Source organism: Paroedura picta, chromosome 4 (genome assembly GCF_049243985.1).
Source record: "Paroedura picta isolate Pp20150507F chromosome 4, Ppicta_v3.0, whole genome shotgun sequence".
NCBI lineage: Eukaryota > Metazoa > Chordata > Lepidosauria > Squamata > Gekkonidae > Paroedura > Paroedura picta.
The window spans coordinates 60,915,092-60,940,040 of record NC_135372.1 but is presented as its reverse complement, the minus strand read 5'-3'; the positions used below and the strand labels follow the sequence as shown (position 1 = coordinate 60,940,040).

At 40.2% G+C, this 24,949-nt stretch overlaps 1 protein-coding gene across 4 annotated transcripts in view; it reads left to right on the top strand.

The window, feature by feature from the left end:
- PKN2 (protein kinase N2) overlaps positions 1-24,949 on the top strand; it is a 58,889-nt gene extending 33,940 nt beyond the window's left edge. For 3 of the 4 annotated variants that reach the window (XM_077333076.1, XM_077333075.1, XM_077333077.1), the window contains exons 4-22: positions 3,164-3,281; positions 5,847-5,992; positions 6,083-6,296; positions 8,119-8,304; positions 8,947-9,056; positions 11,810-11,953; positions 12,055-12,130; positions 12,443-12,617; positions 12,815-12,944; positions 14,235-14,392; positions 14,479-14,554; positions 14,785-14,876; positions 16,943-17,119; positions 18,021-18,083; positions 18,766-18,842; positions 20,891-21,033; positions 21,429-21,536; positions 22,243-22,323; positions 22,402-24,949. In XM_077333076.1, coding sequence (XP_077189191.1) covers positions 3,164-3,281; positions 5,847-5,992; positions 6,083-6,296; positions 8,119-8,304; positions 8,947-9,056; positions 11,810-11,953; positions 12,055-12,130; positions 12,443-12,617; positions 12,815-12,944; positions 14,235-14,392; positions 14,479-14,554; positions 14,785-14,876; positions 16,943-17,119; positions 18,021-18,083; positions 18,766-18,842; positions 20,891-21,033; positions 21,429-21,536; positions 22,243-22,323; positions 22,402-22,605 — 2,478 coding nt within the window. In that variant the 3' untranslated portion in view covers positions 22,606-24,949. The remainder of the gene's footprint in view (positions 1-3,163; positions 3,282-5,846; positions 5,993-6,082; positions 6,297-8,118; positions 8,305-8,946; positions 9,057-11,809; positions 11,954-12,054; positions 12,131-12,442; positions 12,618-12,814; positions 12,945-14,234; positions 14,393-14,478; positions 14,555-14,784; positions 14,877-16,942; positions 17,120-18,020; positions 18,084-18,765; positions 18,843-20,890; positions 21,034-21,428; positions 21,537-22,242; positions 22,324-22,401) is intronic. The other variant, XM_077333074.1, reaches the window with a different exon arrangement.

Below are 24,949 nucleotides of genomic sequence, written 5' to 3'. Positions count from 1 at the left end.
AAAATAAATATGTACTTCTATAAAGTACAGCATCTGGCATAGTGTAGCCATTAAGACTTTGACAGTGTCTCAAGTGACTATATTATGAGATTCCATAATTATGCTACATTTAAAACGTACTCCTGTATACATTCCTTTTTGCTGCCAACTGACAAAGTGGCCTTGTATTGGGGAAGACCATTCTTCTTTTAGCTTCTTTTTAAGATCATCCCCATGGCACAAGTGTGCGTCTTATTTTAAAAAAAATATTATTATGTCCCTGTTGCGACTCCACAACTATAATTGGGAGCATGGAAGTTAGAATGTGGAGAAAGGACTAAAGAAATGCAGGTTGTTGCAAGTGAGCCAAATGGGTTGCAGAGATTGAGAGCTGCCACTTGGAATTGCTTCCTGGTGGCTCACTGAACTTTTTTGAAACTCAGTTTGCAGCTTTTGGGGAACAGTTTCAATTATACTTGTTAAATTACCCTATTAATCTTAATATAGCATTCCTAGCACGGAAGGGAACTGTTTCCTCCAAGCTTCTTTCTGTTACCTTCAAATATTAAAAAGCTATCTTTTCCCTATAAATGGTACTGTTAAAACTGCAAATGCCATTCTTGTATAAATTCTACTTTTGACTGATTTCTGGAATTGCTGGATGGCTTTAATAACTTCATGCGTTTGCTAAAATTTAAGCCCTGAGTGTATATGTATCCCATATCATCAAAGTCAGCACAGGACTCACTGATCACAATGTGTTAAAATACAATAGTGTGTCATTTTAGTTTCAGTCTGAACTTTGATTTGTTCTAGAGTAGCGATCCCCAACCTGTGGGCTGCGGACCACATGTGGTCCTTTGACTAATTGGAGGTGGGCCCCGAAAGACGCCTTCTCCCCCCCCCCGGCCCTTTACTTCATCCCCCCTAGCCCTTTACAACACACTTCATTGTTGTGGCGTGTCTGTATCTTATTTTGAAGGGATGTTTAAACATTTCCATAGCGATCAGAGAGCGCTAGGGCAGTGGTTGAGAGTAGAGGAGTAAACTACCCCCCCCCACCAGGCCTCAGTAAAAGGCATTGAGTGGTCCCCGGTGAGTGGTCCCCGGCGTTGAGTGGTCCTCGGTGATAAAAAGGTTGGCGACCACTGTTCTAGAGAACAGAAATACATTGAGAGCTTCCACTTAGATTGTATTTTTCTGTTCAAACTTTGGCTTTTCAAAAATATTAGAAATATTTCTTTTAATATGTTATAGATCAAATAATAAAAAGCATTTTTATATAAAACTCTGGAAAAGAAACTAAACTGTGGGGATATAACTGTGTATAAAAGTGTGAGTCAAGTTACAGGTGACATGCTGACCTCGGAAAGGGGCTTTCCAGGCAAATAAGAAGCAGAGGTGGTTGGCCATTGCCTTCCTCTGCAAAGTCTTCATGGGTAGTCTCCCTTCTAAGTACTGATCCTGCTTAGTTTCTGAGATCTCATGAGATTAGGCTATATCATGCCACCTTTCCTACAACAGTATGCCATTCAAAAGGTCATGTTAGTGTGAATGTCCCCCATTTTTTCCAGTTTTGACTCCAATTGGACATTAAAATGGCCTCAATGAAACAAAGATAGATCTTATATGAAAGGAGGTGTTGGATAGGTTTTTATACCGATCTTAAAATAATGCTCCTATTCTGGGCAGTGACCTGCTGAAATAGTAAGGAATTTGCTGACAAGGAAGGAATACTGAGAATCTGAATAGTGTAATCATAAACCAGATTAACGGAAGAGAATATTACAAAGATCTGGGCTTCACAACTGGGAAACTTTAAGCAATTTAAATAATATCAGCCATTCAGTATTGTGCCTTGCACTAGAAAATCCGTCAAAAGGACTCAAATCATGCAAGCACCCACACTGCTATGTCCTTCGTGGAAGAGGAGAGGCAAAGAAGCCAAGAAGTCAGTTGAGTGAGAAAAGGCAAGAGCTGGATATAGTTACCTGTTCATGCAGTCCCAGCAAAGGATCTGTTCCCAAAGCAGGGTCTGAGTGTCTGGGCTGCACATAACCCAAAGTGGAAGATATCAGGACAGATTCTGCCCTCAGTTAAGTTTAAGAGGCTTATGTATAACTAGATCTAAAGCCCATTTCACTGAGGAATGAAATGGGCACTAGATGGCCTGGGAGCAGGGCCACCCAGCCCCCGAGGCTCTCTTGAGCCTTCTCCCGGCCGGTGGAGCAGCCTCGCCGCGTCTACAATGCGGCGAGGCCTCTCTGCCGGCCGGGAGAAGGCAGCCAGCCCCCGCCCCCCCGAGGCTCTCTTGAGCCTTCTCCTGGCCGGCGGAGCGGCCTCGCTGCCGGCCGGGAGAAGGCAGCCAGGCCCCCCCCGCCCCGCCGAGGCTCTCTTGAGCCTTCTCCCGGCTGGCAGAGCGGCCTCACCGTGTCTACGACGCGGCGAGGCCGCTCCGGCGGCCGGGAGAAGGCGGCGCGGCCTACCACTCACCTATGGCTGTCTGTGCGGATGAAGCAGGCTGCTTGGGGCGGGATGGACACTCAGAGGGGCCAATCAGGAGCTGCTTCGCGGCTCCTGATTGGCCCCTCCGAGTTTTTATCCCGGACAGGGCCCGCCCTAACTCCTCCCACAGTGCCCTTACTGCTTTATTCAGTCCGTGGCGCTCCGCGCCACGGGGCTGTTTAAAGATGTGTGTAGTATGCTGGGAGTATTTCCATATACAGAAGCAGAAGGAAAAACTCCAAGCAAGGTGTGTGTGTGGGTGGTGGTGGTGGGGGGGTGTTTGGTAGTTGTTGTTTGATTGGTGGCATGTGGCTTTGGTAGGGAGTATTTTACTACAATACTGGGCAGTCCACATGTTTATGAGAAATGCAAATATGGGGTCAGAATGTTAGTTGTCTGATAGCCTGGTACTGGGAAAGACAGTAGCTGTTTTCCTCAGTGTGCTACAATTAAGCATGGTCCTCCTTAGTGCATCAGCTCTTGTGGCAAATAGATCCAAAGAAGAAATCTGGTTCCATGTCAAAATAGGGGTAGGGGGGGAGAAGTATGAAACAAAGTTGGCAATATCTGATTTCCTTTGAAGTTTTCATATTACAATCCACATTTTTCAGAGAAAGCATGGACTACTGCTTCTTTGGTCTGGAATGAATTCACATTCTTAAAAATTTCTTTCTTTTAGGACAGAAAGCTTCTTGCAACAGCTCAACAGATGCTGCAGGACAGCAAAACAAAGATTGAAGTTATAAGGATGCAAATTCTTCAGGCGGCCCAGACTAACGAATTGGCTTTTGATAATGGTGAAGCACTAGAGTAGACCTTCCTCTAAACTGTTGTTAGACTCTTGAATGGGATAGAATCTTGAATGGGGGTTGTATATGTGAATACATCTATTTGTTTTAGTATTTGTGAATGCTGAGGGAAGGGCTAGTATTTCTGGTCATATTTACACTTGAATTATTTTCAATTATTATTATAGAATTCACTTAGTCTTTTGACACATCCCTTTTTAATACAGGATAGAAGCTGTGATGGAACAGGCTTGCTTTTGCTTTCATTTGCAAGCCCTATTCTACCTTGTCCACCCCCTTGAAGGGTTTTCAACATACCCCTCTGGGTAGCCACTTCCACCAACTGATCGCTGTATAATTGCTCCTAGCTTCCCTTCTCTATTCCAAGGCCTTGCCTCTGTGTCTCCCACAAGCCAGCACCTGAGCACCATGGGGACAGTTTACTTGGTACACTTCCAAAGGAGTCACTGTTTCCCAAGGTCCTTCCCTTGGCTCCGGGGCTTCCTCTTGCCCTGGACTAGCATTTCTGAGATGGGGGAGCACTTCGTGTATCAAAGAATCACTGCCAGCTTCAAATTTATAAAGGATTTATTATTAAACAGACAAGGTTTAAAAGCATATAGTTCACACAGATTTAAGCAAAAGAGTCCAAAAGAAATTGGATAAAACAGAATCCTGTCTCACCGCTAAAACATACCCTGGTGTTAAAAATAGAGTGGGCCCCTTATTTAAGAGGTTACAAGTTCCTGTTGGCCATCTCTTCTCAAATCAGAGCAACCTCCTGCTTTGATGATCATCATGCAAAAGACACCTTCCCCTAGTTAAAGGAAACTAAAATAATCTTCTGTGTCCCACCCACTCTGGTGCATTCTGGGAAGTCTCCACCCACCCCCAAATACCTGCTTCTAGAAGGGAAAGCGGCTGGGAGAACTCCTTTGTTTCCTGGCTAGATCAAATAACATTTGAACAAAGGTGAGCTAGTGGGCCAAAGTCACCCCTCCCCTCTTTCCAAAGCTCAGAGAAAGCTCTTTTTGAAATTTGCCTAAAAAGGGTGGGAGGGCACTCCATGACAAAACTAATAGCTGCAGATCCCACCAGTCCCCATTTCAGTGCTATCCGTTTTAGTGAGGGAAATCAGCTAAAGGCTTGAGCCATACAATTGCCCAGTATAAGCAAGGGAGGAGATAACCAACAACACAAAGTAAAGAATGTCCATTTCAGTTTGTACATTTTAGTAATATGATTCTAAAACTCACAGATGTTTTAAAAAATCATTTAAAACCTAAAAATATCAGTCTGTCTTTAAAACTGTTTTATCTCACATTAGAAATTAATGAACTTGGCAGGTAGAGCTTGTTACTATAACATGATCATTAGCACTCCCCTAACTGTATTAATAACTACAGAGAAAGTATGTGATTATAACCAAGAAAATGAGAAATTAACTTCTAGGTAAGTCTTTGCTGAGTAATACATTCATTGTTTGTCAGCACCATGCACATTAGGTAATAATACCTTGTGTAGAAGACCTTCTGAGACTGCTCCTTAGTTCAGTTTGAAAAGGCCAAATAAGGTATCCTTTTCCCCCACTCAAACATGTGGTCTGTTAGCATCTCTGCCTCCCACAGCACCGTGCTTGATGACAGTGTGGGGTAACCTGGGAGAGACTATTGTCGCCTCTAACCTTGTGAGAAGTAAAAATGAACAGAGGTGAATAGAACATGGGAGGGGAATTGAAGAAAAAACAGGAGGAAGCAAAATTAGTTGTACGGATACAGAAAGATTTGAGTTGGTGCAAAAAAAAAAAGTTCCCTATGTCACAGAAACAAAAAAAAAAGGAATAGTGGAGATTGAGCTGTAAAGGGACCTTTGGGTGGACCGAGAGAGGGAAAGGTAACTTTTGAGGTGGGGCAGAGGGCTGAGGGATGTGATTCTGATACATGTATGATGCTGCAGGGGGCAAAGAGAGAACTATACACCAAAGGGAGGGCATTAGCAGGGGGGTGATAAAAAGCAAACATGGAGTTAAAATTGCAAAAGAAATTATTCTTTGCTGTTAATGTAGCAAAGTAGCCCTCGGTGGAGCAGCCAGTAGTCAGTATTTAGCAAGTGCGTAAGGAATGGTCTTTTCAGCAAAGCCCTAGAAACCTCATTAAGAACTGATTGCACTGACTCATCTCCCTCCTTGACGGGGGTGACCTTGTGCATAGTGAGCGTTCCAGTGATGACAACCAGTGTTAGCCCTATATATAAATACTATAAAATATATAAATACAGCATCCTACACCATCATCGAAATAACTTTAATAAAATGATCAGGAAGAGGTTAGAATGAGGTTTTGTGATAGCAATAATTAGAGAAGCTGGTCATTAAACTACAAAGCTCTGAAGGCTTGAAAAATGAATCTGGTTTCTTGATTTTTGCATCCAAAGACAATTTGTCAAGGCCTGACTTATTGCTATAAAGTTCTGTGTTATCTTTCTTGTATTAATCAGTTTGACAATTCTGGATATTAAAAGAACCAGTTCATATTGAATATCTGTGTGCTTTTTTTTTTTTTTTTTTTTTTGCAGCAAAGCCTGTGATAAGCCCACTTGAGCTTCGGATGGAGGAATTGCGGCATCATTTTAGGATAGAGTACGCAGTAGCAGAAGGAGCAAAAAATGTTATGAAGTTGCTTGGATCGGGAAAAGTTACTGATAGAAAAGCTCTCTCAGAAGTAATTATAAAATGATAAATCTTAAGATAAAGTCAACAGTTGTCTTTGAATGTATTTGTCCTAATTAATTATTTCTTTTTATTGAACAAGGCTCAAGCAAGATTCAATGAATCAAGCCAGAAATTGGACCTCTTAAAGTATTCATTAGAACAAAGACTTAATGAACTCCCTAAGAACCATCCCAAAAGCAGTATTATTATAGAAGAGCTTTCACTTGTGTCATCACCAACATTAAGTCCGCGGCAAAGCATGATATCTACGCAGAATCAGTATAGTACGTTATCCAAACCAGCAGCTTTAACAGGTTAGTAGGAATAGTATACATGTATTTTAGTGTTGTTTCTCTCCTCTAAACATAAAGGAATAACTCAGTGTTCTGTTGTGCTGAGCTTCTCTTAGCATGTAAAATAGTGATGGTTGTTTTTTAATTTTATTTCAGGGGGGGAATTGTTTGTGCTCATTATATTGTTATTCATGTTTCAACTGCTGAATTTTTAAAATGTTGATTTCCATGGATCTTGATTTTAAAGATTTATTTTTCTTAATGGATGATGTTTGAGAAAAGGCTCTCTTAAGATCATAATGCAGCAGTCCCAAAACAAGTTCATAATGAAACCACCAAGACCATTTATGCACTGGGAACTTCACTGCTCCAGCTCTAATGCAGGAGTATAAATCGAGAGCGGATGAGGTGCACCGGGCCAAATGCTCCCCCGTGTGGGTGCAGGAAGAGGTGGGGCAGCCTGCCACGATGAAAATTCCAGCCTGCAGCCTGGCATGAAACCTCCAGTGCATAAATCAGGGGTAGTCAAACTGCGGCCCTCCAGATGTCCATGGACTACAATTCCCAGGAGCCACTGCCAGCGTTTGATGGCAGGGGCTCCTGGGAATTGCAGCCCATGGACATCTGGAGGGCCGCAGTTTGACTACCCCTGGCATAAATGGTCCAAGTAAGTAACTTACAGATCACGTCCCCAAGTCTCTTTTCCAGTGCTTTGTGCAAACTGAAAACTACCAATAGTTTAATATCCTACCAGCAAGTTGCTATTATCTGTTGGTGGGTCCTGACCCATCATTTTGGAATTATTGATACAATGTACTTAGTTTTTAGAATGCTTTGAATACATCCATGCCATTATTTTTCAGGTTAAGTGGGTTACTTCTACTTAGAAACAGTATTCATAAAACTGTGTTCTTCATTCAGTGGTACTAAGCTGTGATGAAATTAAAAAAAAAAACTTCCAGTGAGATTTCTACAAAATTTTAGGACTTGTTAATAACCTGAAAAGAGAATTACATATAGCAGCAATGCATAAAAATGCATCTCCCATTTACTTGTGTTAATGAGTTTTCTAGATTAAAGTAATTAAATACAAGAAATTAAGAGGCACTATTCCAGAAGAATAAATGTCTGCATAGGGGTTATGAAAGTTGAAACTATATAGTCTAGCCATTCCTCTTGACAATCTGTATGTGCTTCTGTAATTGCAGTACTTCATAAAGGAAATAAGTTCCAAGATATCTCGTATGCTTAATGAAGATCTTAAATATATCCCTGAAGATTTTATTTGCTAACTTGGAGCAGGTGTTGAATAAAAACTGTTCCTAATATGTTGTTTACTAAATTATTTAATAAACAACCAAATTAGAAGCACTAGCACAGCTGTTAGCTTGTGTTTCCCAAAATGAATTTAGTTTTAAACTGAACTTGTGGCAAAACTAGTTGATTACACACACACACACTCAGTAGTTAGTGTCTCATTCTACCATTCTCACATTTTATAGTATGCATCAAGTTAGAGTACATGGATCCTAGATTGGTATATTGTGTTCTGCTCTGTGAATGCTAGCAATGATAATGCGCAAGATACAAGTTCATATTTTTGAAGAATATACAGTTTCTTAGAAACTGTACAGTTTTAAAATCTTTGTCTCTGCTAATATGTGAAGCAGCCCTTTCATTATAGTCTTCTTCTCTAGTTAAAAATAAGGTTTGTACATATAAGAGGTTTAGACTGTCTTCTGTAAAATTTTGAGCTGTCAGCACTACCACCATTCATGAGATGTTCTTATTGGCTGCAGTTGGTGGTTTGCTAGAAATTTGAATGAAGGCTGTCTTGTTTCAGGTACTTTGGAAGTTAGACTCATGGGATGCCAAGATATTTTGGAGAACGTACCTGGTCGATCAAAAGCCACATCCATTACTCTTCCTGGATGGAGTCCAAGCGAAGCTAGATCATCTTTTATGAGCCGAACCAGTAAAAGCAAAAGCGGGAGTAGCCGGAATCTTCTGAAAACAGATGATCTGTCCAGTTGAGTATCTTTACTTTCTAAAACTGAGTGCATTTTCATAAAAGCTTTCCATGTATAACCCCCCATGATGTTGTATGTAAACCGTCCTGAGCCATATGGAAGGGCGGTATAGAAATCAAATAAATAAATAACTTAATGGAAGCTTCAGTTCCAGCCATTTTCCCCTTCTGTGTAAAATTTAATGAAAGGACCAGCTGTTCAATAGGTAGTGGGGAAGACTTGATCCACAAATTAAAGGGGGATTCAATTTTGTGTTCTGAAATGGTGGCTTGTTTCCCAAGCCACTTCTGGCATTCCAGAATTTGTCACCATCAGTACTGGTAACTAAACAAGGATTAGGTAATTAAAGAGGCCGTTAGTGATGTTAGGTTTACTAACCATCTATAGAAATTTCAGTAAGAGGAACGTATAAGGTTGCTATAGGGTAATGGGAAGGTTTGGAGAACTGGGATTGTTTTAAGTAGGCTTTATATTTAACAGTGCTTAAAAATCCTTGAGTCTTCTTTTGGTGTTTTTTTCCACCATTCCAATTACATAATTGATCTTTGCCAGTGTTTTTGAGAGAAGTTCTAACACTCAAATGTTTTGTATCTGAAAAATCCTCTTAGAGTTTTAAGTTGAGTTTGCGTATTTATTTACAGATGAAGTCTGTGCTGTTCTGAAATTGGATAATACTGTGGTTGATCAAACTAGCTGGAAGCCTATTTCCAATCAGTCATGGGATCAGAAGTTTACACTGGAGTTAGACAGAGTAAGAACCTTTTCATTTGGTTAACAGTACCTGCCAGTTAAATAATTTACTTTTGTGTGCGATATAATAAGTTTATATGTAATGCTAAACCCTGGCTTGTAACATGAACAACACTTCAGTTCATGCATGCTCGCCGCTTCTCGTGTGCTTTGATTTCCTCCATCTCTTACAGGTTCAGTATTTGAATTCAGAACAGCCAAATATGATTTGCATTTGCCACAGAAGTCAGAACTGCTAACCAACAACTTTTTGTACCCTTATCTGTGTCACTTTCTTGTAAGCTATAGTAAATTGAATGCAAAGGTTTTGGAAAACTATTTAATCTCTTACAGCAGTGGTCCCCAACCTTTTTATCACCGGGGACCACTTAACGCTTGACAATTTTACTGAGGCCTGGTGGGGGGGGTAGTTTACTCCTCTACTCTCAACCACTGCCCTAACACTCTCTGATCACTATGGTAATGTTTAAACATCCCTTCAAAATAAGATACAGACACACCACAAAAATGAACATAAGGAACATTTTATTTTCATGGAAATTTTAACTCATGACAATGACAAATCAATGGGAACCTTGAGCTTGTTTCTCTGCAACAAGATAGTCTCATCTGGGAGTGATGGGAGACAATGACACCCGAAGTGTGTTGTAAAGGGCCCGGGGGGGGGGGGAGAGAAGGCGTCCTTCGCGGCCCACCTCCAATTAGTCGACGGACCACATGTGGTCCATGGCCCACAGGTTGGGGATCGCTATCTTACAGTATGACAGCAGAGAATAGGACGGTACCAGCTAGATATCTGGGAAAAAATGTTCACAATCGGAGTAGTTCAGCAGTGGAATCAGCTGCCTAAGGAGGTGGGTAGCTCCCACTAACTGGAAGTCTTAAGGCAGCTGCTGGACAGATACTTATCCTGGATGCTTTAGGCTGATCCTCCATTGAGCAGGAGGTTGGACTAGATGGCCTGTATGGCCTCTTCCAACTCTGATTCTGTGTTCTAAAATAAATTTAAAACACAGTTTTGAAAAATAAGTTCTTTGGGGAGAGAAGTGCTGAGCAATATAGACCACATGTTTGGCAGAATTACACTTAAGAAACTCTTGCAATGTGTCCTTAAGTGCATGTGGTTATGAAGACCAACATTATTGTTAGTTTTTTAATTGCATTCATGGTGATAGAAAACATTTCCTTTAATAAGAATGTATGAAATAGGCCTGGAATTATGAGACTGAAACAGGTCAAGTTGAAGTAAAATGTCATATCAAGCTTCTCCAATTATGCTTAAAGCCAAAAGAATGTTTAATTCGATATTCATAATCTTCCAGCTGGTTTTTATAAGAGGGCAAAAACATGGCCAGAACCTAGAAATTGTTCCAAGGCTAAATGTGACACATTCCCCCCCCCCCCCAAATCCTTATCTGAATTAAGGCTAGTTGACAAAATGTTTAGGCATGCTTTGTTCAAGGAAGAGTTGGGATTTCCTTGTAGATAACATCATCATCATCATGTGTGAGACTGTGGGAAAGGTATAGAAAACTCACTGACTTCAAATGACCTTGGCGTGGAACTGGAAACTCAGGTAGCACAGATTTCAGTGATTATTCACTTTGGGAAAATTCTTCTGGAATGCATACATGACACAGGCAAGGTCTGACTGTTAAATCTGTTCACACATGGAACAAGCTATCGGTCCAGCTACTTTGGTTTTCTTCATCTAATGTATGTGAACAGATTTGCATGGAAAAGTCTCAGTGTGATCTCAGTGGTAAAAGGAGATGGCTCCGGTAATAATAGAAATGACTGAAAGTTGTACCTAGTTTTCACTTTGTAACCTCTTGATGGGAGGGTGTCCTATGAAAAGGACAAAACAGTAGTTTTCTGTTTGTGTCCTGACACTTGAAATTTCTCTTTGAAACAACATTAGGTTATAAAATATGCATATCTTAGCTTGCACTCTAGGATAAACATTTGCTTTTGAAATAAACATCTGGTAGCATTGCTTTTCTCTCTCTCTCTATCGTTGAGAAGGCAGACAATGGAATTGCTTGATTCCAGCATTTTTGGTGCTTTGAGGATTGGAGTACTTGTGCTGGTTTGTTCTGCCTCTCCGGAAGTTGCTGCAAATGGCTCTTTAAAGCTGTATTTATCTTGTAAAGTCATATATTTTTATAACTCACCTTTTTCATAAAATGAATTGCTTTAAAGTAAATGTTATTGAATCTATATGTGGGTGTTTTTATAGTCTCAGGTTTAAATAGCCAGGGAACGTGTTCCTTGAGCTTTACAAAAGACCTTGTAAAAACATCTGAATGAAATGTTTTTTTTAATGTTACCATGGGTGCATGAGAAATATTCCTCTATGGCTCCTTATGATTCAACAACTTGGTTGCCCATCCTTAGTAGATCACTATCAAGGGTGGTTCACAGGTCACCAGCCACTTGCAAGCTGGTTCCAAATAGTACAAAGGAGTCATAGGCAAGGACAGCAGTATAGTTACTTTTCCACTCCAACATTATAAATCACCAGAGTACAATTAATAGTGAAGAAAGGACCTGCATCACCTTGCCTTGCCAATGTGACTTTTCCCCACCTTTATGTTACTTTAGCAGAGTAGTGTTGCTCTGCTCAAGTGGATCTCTGATGGTAGATTATAAACTGACCTTCAACTAACCCCCCCCCCCCAACAAAAAATTTGTCTTTAGGAATGTAGCAATTACACATTTAATATTAACATTTGTGTTTTTACTTCCTTACAGTCCCGTGAATTAGAAATTTCCGTCTATTGGCGTGATTGGAGATCCCTTTGTGCAGTGAAGTTTCTAAGGCTAGAAGACTTCTTGGATAATCAGCGACATGGGATGTGTCTCTATCTTGAGCCCCAGGGCACTCTGTTTGCGGAGGTAAGAACACAAGGACAGCACGCCTTCCTAGGAGACAAATAAGAAGTTGGGAGAGGCGGTACTTTGAAAATGAATATTAAAACTACTTGCTTGAATTTCAGGTTACGTTTTTTAATCCAGTTATTGAAAGAAGACCAAAACTTCAAAGGCAGAAGAAAATTTTCTCAAAGCAGCAAGGTAACATAATTTTTATATGGATAACTGTGATATAAAATTAATTTTGAAATGGACTTGCATTTCTTAGCCCAACCACCTGAATAGAAATCCAATCTAATGGTTACAATTCTCTGTAAAATGTTTATTTAGAATCTATCGATAGGGCTTCAGATAATAAAATCAGGGCTTTTAAAGTCATTATTTAGGAAAATATGAAGATTACGTGTTTAGTTTATTCATCGAAAATAATAAACTAATGAATATGAATTTTCTTTTAATTATCGCTTTTGATGATAAGCAAGATTACTTGCACTGTGATTTCTTTCTCCACAGGCAAAACATTTCTCAGAGCTCCTCAAATGAATATTAATATTGCCACTTGGGGAAGGCTGGTGAGAAGAGCTATTCCTACAGTAAATCATACTGGCACTTTCAGCCCTCAAGCTTCTGTGCCTGCTCCAGTGCCAGTGGTCGATCCTCGCGTTCCTGAGCTAGCGTCAGCAGCTAGGTAAATGGCAAAGAAACGTTGAGGGCCTTTTGCATTAAAAAGTGACGGGGAAACTACTGTAATGTAACAAGGGAACATGAGCTTGTTTGTCGAAGATATTTTTACCGTGAATGAAAATTGTAAACGAGTGCTTAGCATATCTAGTTTTGTTTGCCAAAATTGTCACCATGCTCACTAAGCAAATTGCTTTCTTTAAGCGACTCCCCTGTAGCCAAATTGGAATTTGAACTTGAATCCGAATCCCCACTTACTCCACCGCGTGCTTCTTCTCTCGGAGAAATAAGTGAACCTTCACCTGAGCCGAAGGCTCCAGCTACACCCACTCAGGCAAGGCTTCTCATTTGGAATAATTGAATAGGTGATTGCAGTGTTGATAGAAATGTTGCTCCTAAGTATCGTGCTGTCATGAGTATGCTGTCCTTGAGTTCACTAGCATTGAGATTTTCGTCTGCACTTCTCTCAGCCAGGGTATATAAGTAGTGTTCATAGGATCAGATCATGATGTAGAACCATTTCCATTGAGTGTGCCCCCCCCCAAAAAAAAACTTAATATATTTTGGGAAAGTAGACAATTAGGCCATAATCCAAATAATAATTGGATGTTTTGTATCCAGAATGGGTCTTTTGGGCTACTTTTCCTGGAAAAGGAGACATGTTGTACCTCTGTGTCATGCTCCATGTTGCAGACAGTGTTTGCAGCTTGCATTTCCACACTCTTTGCTGGTAGAGCATGAGAGGATGTTGTCAAGGAATAAAAGTCCAAGGCATTCATTCTTCTTTGTATAGAGCCAGGTGAATGGGTGTTGGGATCCCTGATTTTATTGCCCTGAAAATTTTTAAATATTTTATTTATTTAGGGATTTATATACCATCCCTCTGGGACATACCATCTTGGGGGCAGTTTATAGAATATATTCACCTAACCTTAGTCTGAGGGTTGATAGTTGTATATAGCTGTTTTTCGCAGTGTTGTTTTACACAGCTGTTGGAAGGGCTTAATTTTCTTCATGATCTGGCCCTGAGATCCCTGAGAACTGCTGCCAGTCTCCACAAAGGATACTCAGCCTTGGGTGATCAGTGATCTGACTTGGTATAAGGCAACTTCTTATATTGGACTATGTATTCTGCTCCTTTAAATCATAATTTAAATTCATGTCATAATACAGACTTGTTAAAATGTAATAAGGTAAATAGTATTTGATGTCACCACTTGATATCAACAGCCCTTGAATCCTATGAAAAGCCTTCCAAGACAAGAAAGCTCTCTGTGTTTCTCCTGGAGCAGAGTGGTCCAAAACATTAGGCCAGCAAGAGAAAAATTCTGTCCCTTCACTTTTCTCATTGCTGTTAAAGTGGACCTTTTGTAAAGGCGTCCCCAGAAGCACATGCCTGGGAATGATGAGGGTGCAGCATGGGGGAGGCAGACTTTTGACAATTTTGCAGCCGTTTCAGTCACTTTGTTATGAGAGTGGACTTGTAAGGAAAGTTTGCAGATGCATTAAGCTAAGGTCCTGAATTCCGTAGTCTCATGTGAAAGCCTGCTGCTGTAGAGTTAGTCGTTTAGAGAGAGTGCACTCCTCCCAGTTTCTAGCAACTCTCATTTTTTTAAATTTTCAGATTTTTTTTCTTCTACACATTTCACAGGATGCAGAAACGTTTGAATTTGAGCATGACAGAAATAATTTTGTCCCCAAACTTCCACCGGAAATTATTTGTGAGACTCAAATGTCAAACTCTGATATAGAATATACTATACGAGAACCTGAAGATAGAAGGTATGTTGCCCTTTGACTTTGTAACATCTCTGGCTTCGTATACAGTAGAAATTCTTACTCACTTAAAAAAAATTGCTGTCTTCCAGAACACAACAGAGATTTCAGTTTAGTTTACAAGACTTCCGATGTTGTGCTGTTCTAGGCAGAGGACACTTTGGAAAGGTATGTTGGATGGTCTATATTACGTTTGTCCCTTTCCCCCATCTTTTTGTTTCCTGGCCTTAAACTGTTCATCTTTTGAGCAAACCTAAGAATTTGGATGTTGTAAGCTAAATCAGTTTTGCCATGCTCAGTCAATGTGCTGATTAGTCCAAAACAATTTTAAAAATTTGGGGTGGTGAGGGTGTTCACAATGCTGAAAAGTGCACTCATTCACTGTTGTTTTCTTTCAGGTCCTTTTGGCTGAGTATAAAAATACAAATGAAATGTTTGCTATTAAAGCCTTAAAGAAAGGAGACATTGTTGCTCGTGATGAAGTAGACAGGTCAGTATGAAGGAGAGAAATATTCAGAATGTGTCTTGACTCTTTTAGAGAGAGCCAGTGTCTTGTAAGCATCCAGTGGATATTTCCCCCTTAGAGCAGCAGACAACAGTTATATTGCAAACTTGCTCTTGAAATTTCCCAGTTTCAAAACCAACGTGTCATATTGGGTATGGATGTGGCTGCAGTTCTGCTACAATGCTTGTTTAGAATCCTCATACATAGTCAAGAAAAACTGCAACTTGTTAAAGCATTCCAAATCAGAGTGATAAGGAACAGCTTTGGTTGTACAATAGGAACAGGAACATGCATGCTGAAGAATAAGCAAAGTTCATACCTGTGATTAACAAGCCAGTGTTTGATTGAGCAGCATCTGTGTACACCCATAGCTTCAGAGTATAAAGTAAAATGAGCTTCTGCTAGGATAGAATAGTGGTGACCCACCTGTCATTAATGTGCTGAAGCCCCATAACAAAGTTTGAGTCCAGTGGCACCTTTAAGACCAATTAAGTTTTAGTCATGGTATAAATTTTTGTGTGTATGCACACTTTTTCAGATACAATGAAAAGAAATTTCCTCAGCCATTACGTATAGATAGAGCAGCCTTTCTTGACTTTTTTAGCATTGAGGGACCCCTGGAACAGGCTTTGGGAAACCTCAAAATTGGTGCACTTGTGCAGAATATGGTTGGGAAGCGTAGCTATGTACACACCCACTCGGAGACCTCCCCTTCCTACTCCCTCCAGGCCTATCAATGGCAAAATTCATTGTATCCTCCCTGTTTTCTGTAAACCACCCTGAGCCCTCGGGGAGGGCGGTATATAAATATAATAAATAAATAAATAAATAAATAAATAATAAAAGGAGGGGTAGACATGGCCATATATGGTCATATCAACTGATAAATGTTTAGCAATTTTAACATATATATATATTTAAAATTAACTAACTCCCAACCATTTAGGACCCCCTTCCAAGGATATCAAGAAACTCCAGGGTTTCAGCCAGAAGTACAGAGCGGGTGGGGGGTTTAATCAACAGGAGGGGCTAATTGCATGCATAAGAAATTGGGTGATTAGAGCTGAGATTTGATTAAGGCAGTTAAGATCTGTGAATGGCAGTAAATTAGCAAACATATCTGTGAATTGACATATATGGATAGTAAATTAGCATAAAGATACAAATAAATGGCAGTACATTAGCATACAGATCTATTGAAAATGTGAGAAGGAAGTTTGAGTTTGATGGCACCCCAAGACCAACATAGTTCAGTTCTGGGTATAAGTGGGGACTGAGAGGCCTAGCATGTGTACACGTGCTCTCCTTCAGATTTCTTTAAATGTTACATATGGGTAGGGGGTTTCGTTTCCAGGAAGGGCTAATTAGAATCAAGCTGCATAAGTACCCAAGCAATAAATATAGCTAATATTGGAAGAACACATTTGGTAAGACATGTAAATAGCTAATTGGCATACAGGTAATAAGAAATCAACAACATGTGTGAGAACTGGAATGGGACCACAGACTTATAGGCTAGGACGCCTCATATTCCGGGGGGGGAGGGGGGGGTTAGAATCCTACAATATAGCAAGACAACAGTATAATTTTAAAAATGTCTAAACTTAATATACACATTAGGGTTGCCAACTCTGGGCTGTTAATTCCTGGAGAAGGTGGGGCTTTGGGAGCAGAGGGATCTCACCAGAGTGCTACACCATAGAGTACCTCTGCCAAAGCAGCATTTATTCCAGGGAAACTGATCTCTGTAGTCTGGAGACGAGTTGCAATTCTAGGAGTCCTCTAGGCTCCAACTGGAGGTTGGCAACCCTGAAACACATGGCACCTAATTTCTGCAAGAAACAACTTGATAGAGGTAATATTTATACAAGACCTGGATACAGATTCATTTTGGAAAGACATTGAGGGATTGTCATGTGACTTTTTCAAGTCACATTTGTAAAAAAAAAATTCTGCAGATTGTCTTGAAATGTGACTGCTGGACTCTTTGGAATCTCTTGAATGTCAGTTCTGGCCGTGTTATAACTGATCTAAAACATTTATTTTTTCAGTCTGATGTGTGAGAAGCGGATTTTTGAAACTGTGAACAGTGTAAGGCACCCTTTTCTGGTGAACCTCTTTGCTTGTTTCCAAACCAAAGATCATGTGTGCTTTGTAATGGAGTATGCTGCTGGTGGGGACCTCATGATGCATATTCACACAGATGTCTTTTCTGAACCAAGAGCAGTGTAAGTATTGTTCTTTTCTGTTGGCCGAAAATACGTGTATAGGCATTGAAGTAAATAGCTTCGTTTTGGTGTTTTTGTTTTGTGAAGGAACAGCCCAGGCATAGCACTGGCTCTGCCTCAGGTTCCAGGACTTGATTTAAGAGAAACCTCAATTAGTCTGAACGATGTTTAACATACCAAATAGAGCAGGAGAAACAGGGTCTTGGAGGTGAGGCTGATTCAGGAGCACATATGCTGGCCATAATTGTTGCAGCAATATGACATTCAAGCCTGTGGCAGTCGAGACATCATTGGCCAACTTTATAAGTGTGCCCAAGATGTTCTCCCATGTAGAAAACAGCAGTTGTGTGCAACTGTCTTATGCTTGTGAGATTTCAATAGAGAAGGAAAATTTTAGGCAAGCCAAGGGGTGTTCAAGATGAATCCAGGCACCATCCTGATGAATTTGGAACACTGTGACACAGTCTGGGCTCTCCTGTGTGCTGTAATGAGCCTTTCAATTTGACAGGCACTGCGAAGCATACCCTGCCTGCTCAAAGCATGTGCTTTAGTTGGATCAGTACATGCTACTCTATGAATCAGTAGCAGCCATGTGTCCATATAAATGTTAAGCACCCAGTTTTTTAGGGTTGTTTAGCACGGGGACTTGCACCCTAAGAAGAATCTTCTGTGCATGAAGGTAACCATGAACAGAGGAGTCCTTCATGTAACTTATTTCCCTCATACATTTGATGAAAAGGTTGTAAATCCACTTTCTAAATAAATGCTCAAAGTTATTTGTGATTTTGAGTTTTGGCCCTCTGATGTATGCAGGATTTGATTTTATTCATCTGATGTTCAGCATTTATCCTTTTGTAGAAGTATAAACAAAGAACTGACAAATTCTGTTATCTCTAAACAGATTTTATGCTGCCTGTGTGGTTCTTGGATTGCAGTATTTGCATGAGCATAAGATAGTTTATAGGTAAGTACATTAACGCAGAAGGTATGGATTACTTACTGCTGTCTGAATCTTATATATTGCTTTATTGTGCCTTTTATGTTTTTAATAATTGTAAGCCTCAAACAGAAAAGAAACTCAGAATATAACAAAAATGGTGGAAAGTCTACAGATAAGCCTCTGCACAGGTTTCCAAATACCTAAAAAGATGCTCATGCTCCATTGTCCTCTGTATGCTATACGTTCAAATGATGATTTGGTTGTGAAGTCCATTGGATTCCAGGAATTAGACATTTATTTGCTCATTGTGTAGTATGTCTTTTAGCAATGGTAAAGGCACAGAGGATCCAATTTAATTGACTATGCATTAGCCTCCAAAAGACAGGCAAATGGTTTAAAAGTACATAGCATCTTCAAAAATCAGTGAATGTCATAATACAAAATTGGTATGTTTCGCCCATCTCTATTTTCTCCCCAAAAGGCCAAATAACTGGACAGTCTCAAAGTAAAATTAAAACGTTATGTTTTCTTTGCTAATAAAAGGTTTTGCCATGAGATATTTGTACAATGTGTAAACTGTTTCCAAGTATGATGATCATGATCATGATGATCATGATGGAATCGATTAAGCATTTTAAAGGGTTGCATTGAGTACTTTAGATCTGCCTAGGACCAGAATATAAGATTGTTTTCTCTGTATTTGTAGAGATTTGAAATTGGATAACTTGTTGCTGGATACAGAAGGCTTTGTGAAAATAGCTGACTTTGGCCTCTGCAAGGAAGGTAAGCCTTTTCAAAACTATGCTTTATAATGATAAGGCTTTTCCACCAATCTTTTGACTGTGGAGGAGCCCCTCAAATGGTTTTTCAGACATCAACGAGCCCTGGAAGTGATGTCAACTGACCATGCCTCCCAGAAGTGACATCACCATCTGCACTCTTTGCCCTCCTTTCACTCACTCCACCTTTACTAGTACAATAGTGGCTTCACCTTGTGTAAGCTGGAAAGAAGGGCAGGAGCCTGGACCCCTCCATAACTCATCACAACTGATTCTTCGTTCCCCTTTGATTTTTACACCTACTTACATAGCCTTCCAAATGGCTACAGCCACAGCAGGAGCTGGAGTCGGGAGGGCCTAGGGAGGTAGGGAAAAGGGAGGAGCCTGCCGCCAGTGCCACCTCAACTAGGCTGGAGTATTCCAGCTCCTTCCTTCGCTCCATGACAGTGCCACCTAAACAGGGTGTGTACAATACTGAGGCAAGGGGTGGGGAGAAAAGGAGGAGACGGGGCCCTGCCAATGCAGCCATCACAGGCGAGCCTCATTCTGATCATGCCTCTTTCTTTTCTCCCCCCCCCCCCCCCCAGCTGATCTCCCCACTTGATCCCAGGCTCCCTCTTCTCTTCCCATCCATGGGAACTCACTAACATTTAAGGCAGGAGGGGGAAAGCCACAGACCCCCTCCAAAGTATCCATGGACACCCAGTTGAGAATCCCTGGTAAACATTGTAGCCTACTGTTTTCAATTACACTCTCAAATGCCAATAGTTACCTCTCCTACTGTTGTAATGAATGAAGATTACAGACATCTCTCTAGACTGGAAGTGACTGATCAGGCTTTAGAAGGAAGCAATGCATTCCCAGGTGACATTGTAAAGATTGGAGAGAAAACCTATATCCACTTCCATTCTGGCTACCACTTCCACTTCTGTGGGGGAAGATGAAAATGGTAGCTTCTTCGGTGGTCACAGTCTTGTGTACAAGACTGACTTCTGACGCTACATTTTATAGGCAATATAGAACAAAATGTTCCTTGCTTTATTGAATGGAAGGTGGGTTGGAGAAAAACCTATTCCTTTCAGATACTTGTAAACAGTGATTATGAATAGGGATGGGCATGAACTTGGACTGATTTGGAGCTCCAAACATTTACTGCACCTTCTGTCCAGTTCACTTTCGGTGTGGGGGGCCATTTAAACCTAACAGCATGGGGGGGGAGCGAAATAGACAAGTGAAATGCCATTTAATCGTTCTCAGGTGATCCTCACTGTTTTTTCCTGGCTAAGGCTGAACTGAATTTGCTGGCTGAACTGAATTTAGGTGGAGGCCACTTAGATTGATTCATGGGCCACCACAAGTTCCAAAATAAACCCTTTTTTTGTTTGTGCCCATCCTAATTATGAATGCCCACAGAGTGTTCATCCAGTTGAGAATGCAGTGACTAGGTATCCCACCATTTTTAAATACTTTGCACTGTCTGCCAACTCATTTCTGGGCATGAGTGGTGTTTTCCTTTTATTGTCCATAGTCTAGGAGTATTTTATCCCATATAAACCTGTCTGCCAACTAAGGTCTTCAGCAGCAGCCCTGCTTTGTGTGCTCTTGCTTCTAGAAGCTGGTACCAGAGACAGTCTTCTCAGTGGTAGCACCCAGTCTCTGGCACTCCGTTCCCACATGGGCTCATCTGGCACCAAGTTTGTCAGAATCTTGCCTTTTATTTCACTGCTGTTTTTAGAATGCTTGCTTTTGGTTTCTGTGCTGGTTATTTTAGGCTCTCTTCCCAATGTATTCGTTTTGCTCCTGTTCTTGCTTTAATTTTATTGGCAGGGTTTTTTTTTAATGTTTTGTTTTTATAAGATAGTTTGTGGATACTTCCATGGATAGGTGGGACATCTTAGTAATGAAACAAATAAATCAGGGAAGTCAAAGGTTTCTATGCTTTCACAGCAATACTTTTTGTTTTACTCTCATATGAGTCACTCAAGAAATTCCTTGCCTTTTAACAAAAGTGAGTTGACTTAGACTTTCTGAAATTGCATTTAAATTTTTCAGGCATGGGATTCGGGGACCGAACGAGCACATTCTGTGGCACTCCAGAATTCCTTGCTCCAGAAGTGTTGACAGAAACATCTTACACAAGAGCTGTGGACTGGTGGGGTCTTGGTGTGCTCATCTATGAGATGCTGGTTGGTGAGGTGAGCATCAGAAAGTATATAAACATTTCCCTTATTGATCTAGGAGACCTTAAGAGGTCTTAGTCCATGGAAGGGGAGGGAAAAGGTGTGCGTGCTTGGGAGAGGCAGAACCCTTCTGATTTACAATATGTATTATATCCAGAATGCATCAAGGGAAGAGAAATTTCCTGCCTCGAGCTGAAGCCCGTGGCTGGGACACAGCCTCTGGTTTTCACATATCCTCTCTGCCCCTTCCCTGAATAGTGCTGAATGTAATACAGGATCCGTTTAATTCAGTAATTGGTGAGAATTGAATAGTTCTTTCGCTAATAATGTTGATGGTGATGGAGGAAAGTGCTGGCAAGAGACATTCAGAGGTGGCTTCTGGTAATTGTTGATACTTGTGACTTCCGCAGTCCCCCTTTCCTGGAGATGATGAAGAGGAGGTTTTTGACAGTATTGTAAACGATGAAGTTAGATATCCTCGGTTCCTTTCTACAGAAGCCATCTCCATAATGAGACGGGTAAGACCATTCTAATGTGCATATGTACCTGTTTAATTAGTGCCAAATGTATGTCTACTGATCTGTGACCACCGTATAAAGACGGAGCAATTAATTTTAAAGCCATCCATATTTTATTTGGGGTATACTCTCAAATTCATGTAAAGTTAAGCATCAAATGGTACATTTTTGTAGAGTATTAGTTAACCATTTAGAATAACACGCTCCTCTTAATGGCTAATTTACAAAAATTTAATGAAATAGTACAAAGAGACAGTGCTCTTTTTTGCTTTCTTTATTATTGAGCAAAGGTTTTGGAAAGTTAGACATTCTCTCATTAAAACAGATCATGGCTATTCACATTATGTATATAGTGTTTCTCTGGCCCTATGAAATTTAACTCTAGAATTTTAACTTTGAATTGTTAAAGGTAAAGGTAAAGGTATCCCCTGTGCAAGCACCGAGTCATGTCTGACCCTTGGAGTGACGCCCTCTAGCGTTTTCATGGCAGACTCAATACAGGGTGGTTTGCCAGTGCCTTCCCCAGTTATTACCGTTTACCCCCCCAGCATGCTGGGTACTCATTTTACCGACCTCAGAAGGATGGAAGGCTGAGTCAACCTTGAGCCGGCTGCTGGGATTGAACTCCCAGCTGAACTATATTGAAATTTTATTTTCAGAAATCTTCACAGAACTTTAATTCACAAGTTTTTAATACTGTTTTTAGCTTCTGAGAAGAAATCCAGAACGGCGTCTTGGAGCTGGCGAGAAAGATGCCGAAGATGTCAAAAAGCATCACTTTTTCCGGGTGAGTACCAGCTAGAAGAGTGTGTGAAATCCAGTAGAGGTTGGAAGTGGGGAAACTTAACGAGTATTCTGTTTTTAGTTGATAGATTGGATTGCCTTACTTGCCAAGAAAGTAAAGCCTCCTTTTGTACCAGTCATAAGAGGCAGAGAAGATGTCAGCAATTTTGATGATGAATTTACCTCAGAAGCGCCTATTCTCACTCCACCCCGGGAGCCACGGATACTTTCAGAAGATGAGCAGGAAATGTTCAGAGACTTTGACTACATTGCTGATTGGTGTTAATTCCTTAGATGCTGTGAAATCCTGCAGACTGGCTCATGAGCACGATACCCCCCCCCCTCCGATCAAGAAGAATACCACCCTTTGGATTGGTCTCTCTGCTACCTGTAGCTTCTGATTTTAAACCACATGAAGATTTTTTTAAAGTACTGTTTTTAATACACCCAAGGAATGGCCTCTTGTATAACCTTTTTCTTAAAAAAAAAAATCTTGAGCACTGGAAAGCAGTTCTCTGCAGCTTTTTAAACTGAATTGTTGGGTACAGTTCGTGTCCCATTCACCGATGAGCACACACGTCCTCTGTACCTTAATTTGTTTGCAGCAGACGACATGCAAATTATATGCCTTAAAAAGTGGGACAGCAACCCAACTGACAACCATCTACCATGGCTTCATTTGAAAGAAGGCAAAAACTGACTCTTTTAGAAATGGGGGGAAATATTACTGCGGTCTCCAAAATCTGTTGATGTGAAGATGGTTAAGCACACTGTTGACTTGAGTTTTTAAAATAATGAGGATTAAGAACAGATGCCTTGTTTTTTGGTAACCTTCCTATGGTATTTATTAAGGGTGGGGGATGTTTCAAGCCTTAGCTATATGAAAACAGAGTAAATGCTTCCATTTTTGAAATACAGAGAGACCATGGTGGTCCTGAAAAGTTTACCAAAGTCACTTGCCAAACATTGTTTGCCTTTAATATCTTTAAACATGGTTCAGAGATAATCAGCAGAGATGAAGAATGTAATGGATAAGAATGTGTCTCTTCAGTCTTAACCCGGAAATTTTCTAAATGGATTCATTCCCTCAGATCCAGTCACTGTTCTGTACTCTCAGTCATATTTTTTCTCACTCTTGAGGTAAATAACTCCCCCAATTGGCTAACATTCATTCATCTTGTATGTGCTAACTTGGTGTTACCATATCTTTTTTCTTGAATGAGAAATTTCAGTGTATACATGCAATGTACATGTATATTTGGAAGTCACAATGTGTGTACTGTTTTTTCACGCATGTCCCACTCCCATTAGTTTTTGTCCAGTGGCCATGTGAATGTATTGTTAAAACCAGACTTACTGGAAAAGAAACACTCTTGTATACAAGGCCACTGAATTCCACAACCTTCATTGGCAATTACTAAGAAAAGGGGTAAAAAAGCAATAATGTTTTAAAAGAATGTGTATAAATATTTTTGATAAAACATGTATTTTAAGCCTCATAACACTATGTTGTACCTCAAAAGTTAACTTATCTTTGACCAGACACTGTGGGCACTCCTTGCAAACTTGGGTTACTTTTCCCAGTATTCTGTACAAGTCTTTGTGGAAAGTAACATTCCACTTCAGCTTATCAACATTTGCGATCAGCCTCAACCCACCACTATTTTTCTAGGGGATTTAATTTCACTCAAATTAACCGCTTTATCTACATTTTCCTTCCCTTGAAAGATTAGCAGTACTTGCTAAACCATGTTGATTTTGAGTGGAGACAGTGCAACACAAAGGTGTTACATGCTGAGATTTGTCCTGTCAAATTGATCTGAATGTGATCTCCTAGGTTACTAATAATGTCTTTAAAGAGAGTACTGGAGTATAAGGTATCATAGGATCACTAGAATAATGTATGTGCAAGTTTGTCCAAAAAGTGACAATGGTGAGACTCTCTTAAAAATAATCAGGAATACAACTCTTTAAAAATATTAGGCCTTTTCAAGATGCTGGTTTGCTGTTCCCTATTTCATATAGAAGCTATAGTCTATTTTTTTAAACACTACACACTGAGGTGTACTCTGTTAGCCCTGTCTGCTTGCAAATGACCATTCTACAGGTGGCTGGGTCCCAAAAGGGTGCTTCAAATTTAAACTCTTTCAGAAAATAACTTTTGTAAGAACATCTTGTACAGAAATGTTTGTAATCTAAGTAAATCTCTAAAAATATTAGAGGCAGGGTATGTTCACACATTTAAGCTGAAAGAAAGCACTATTTTATCTAGTTTTAAAATATTTAGGCAAATTAAGATTTTAAACTCTAGATTGTAAATATATTTTGCTGTACTTGTATGTGGCTGCTCAAGCACTTTGTAAAGAAATTAGGATATTTTAGAATGGTACACTATGCATTAAATGAAATGTGCCTTTAACATTTGTCATACTACAAACTGTCATGCAGTTATCACAAATTAAAGTTTAAATAGTAAAATTTGTATATGAAAATGATTTACTAACTGAATCTTGTAATCTTGTATGTTACATTTCTCTAGCGTAAAATGTCTGTGGAACTTGGCTGCATTATACTTCCTTTCTGGGTTTGAAAAGCTTGTTTCTAAAACTCCCCCCCTAGTCCAAATAAAT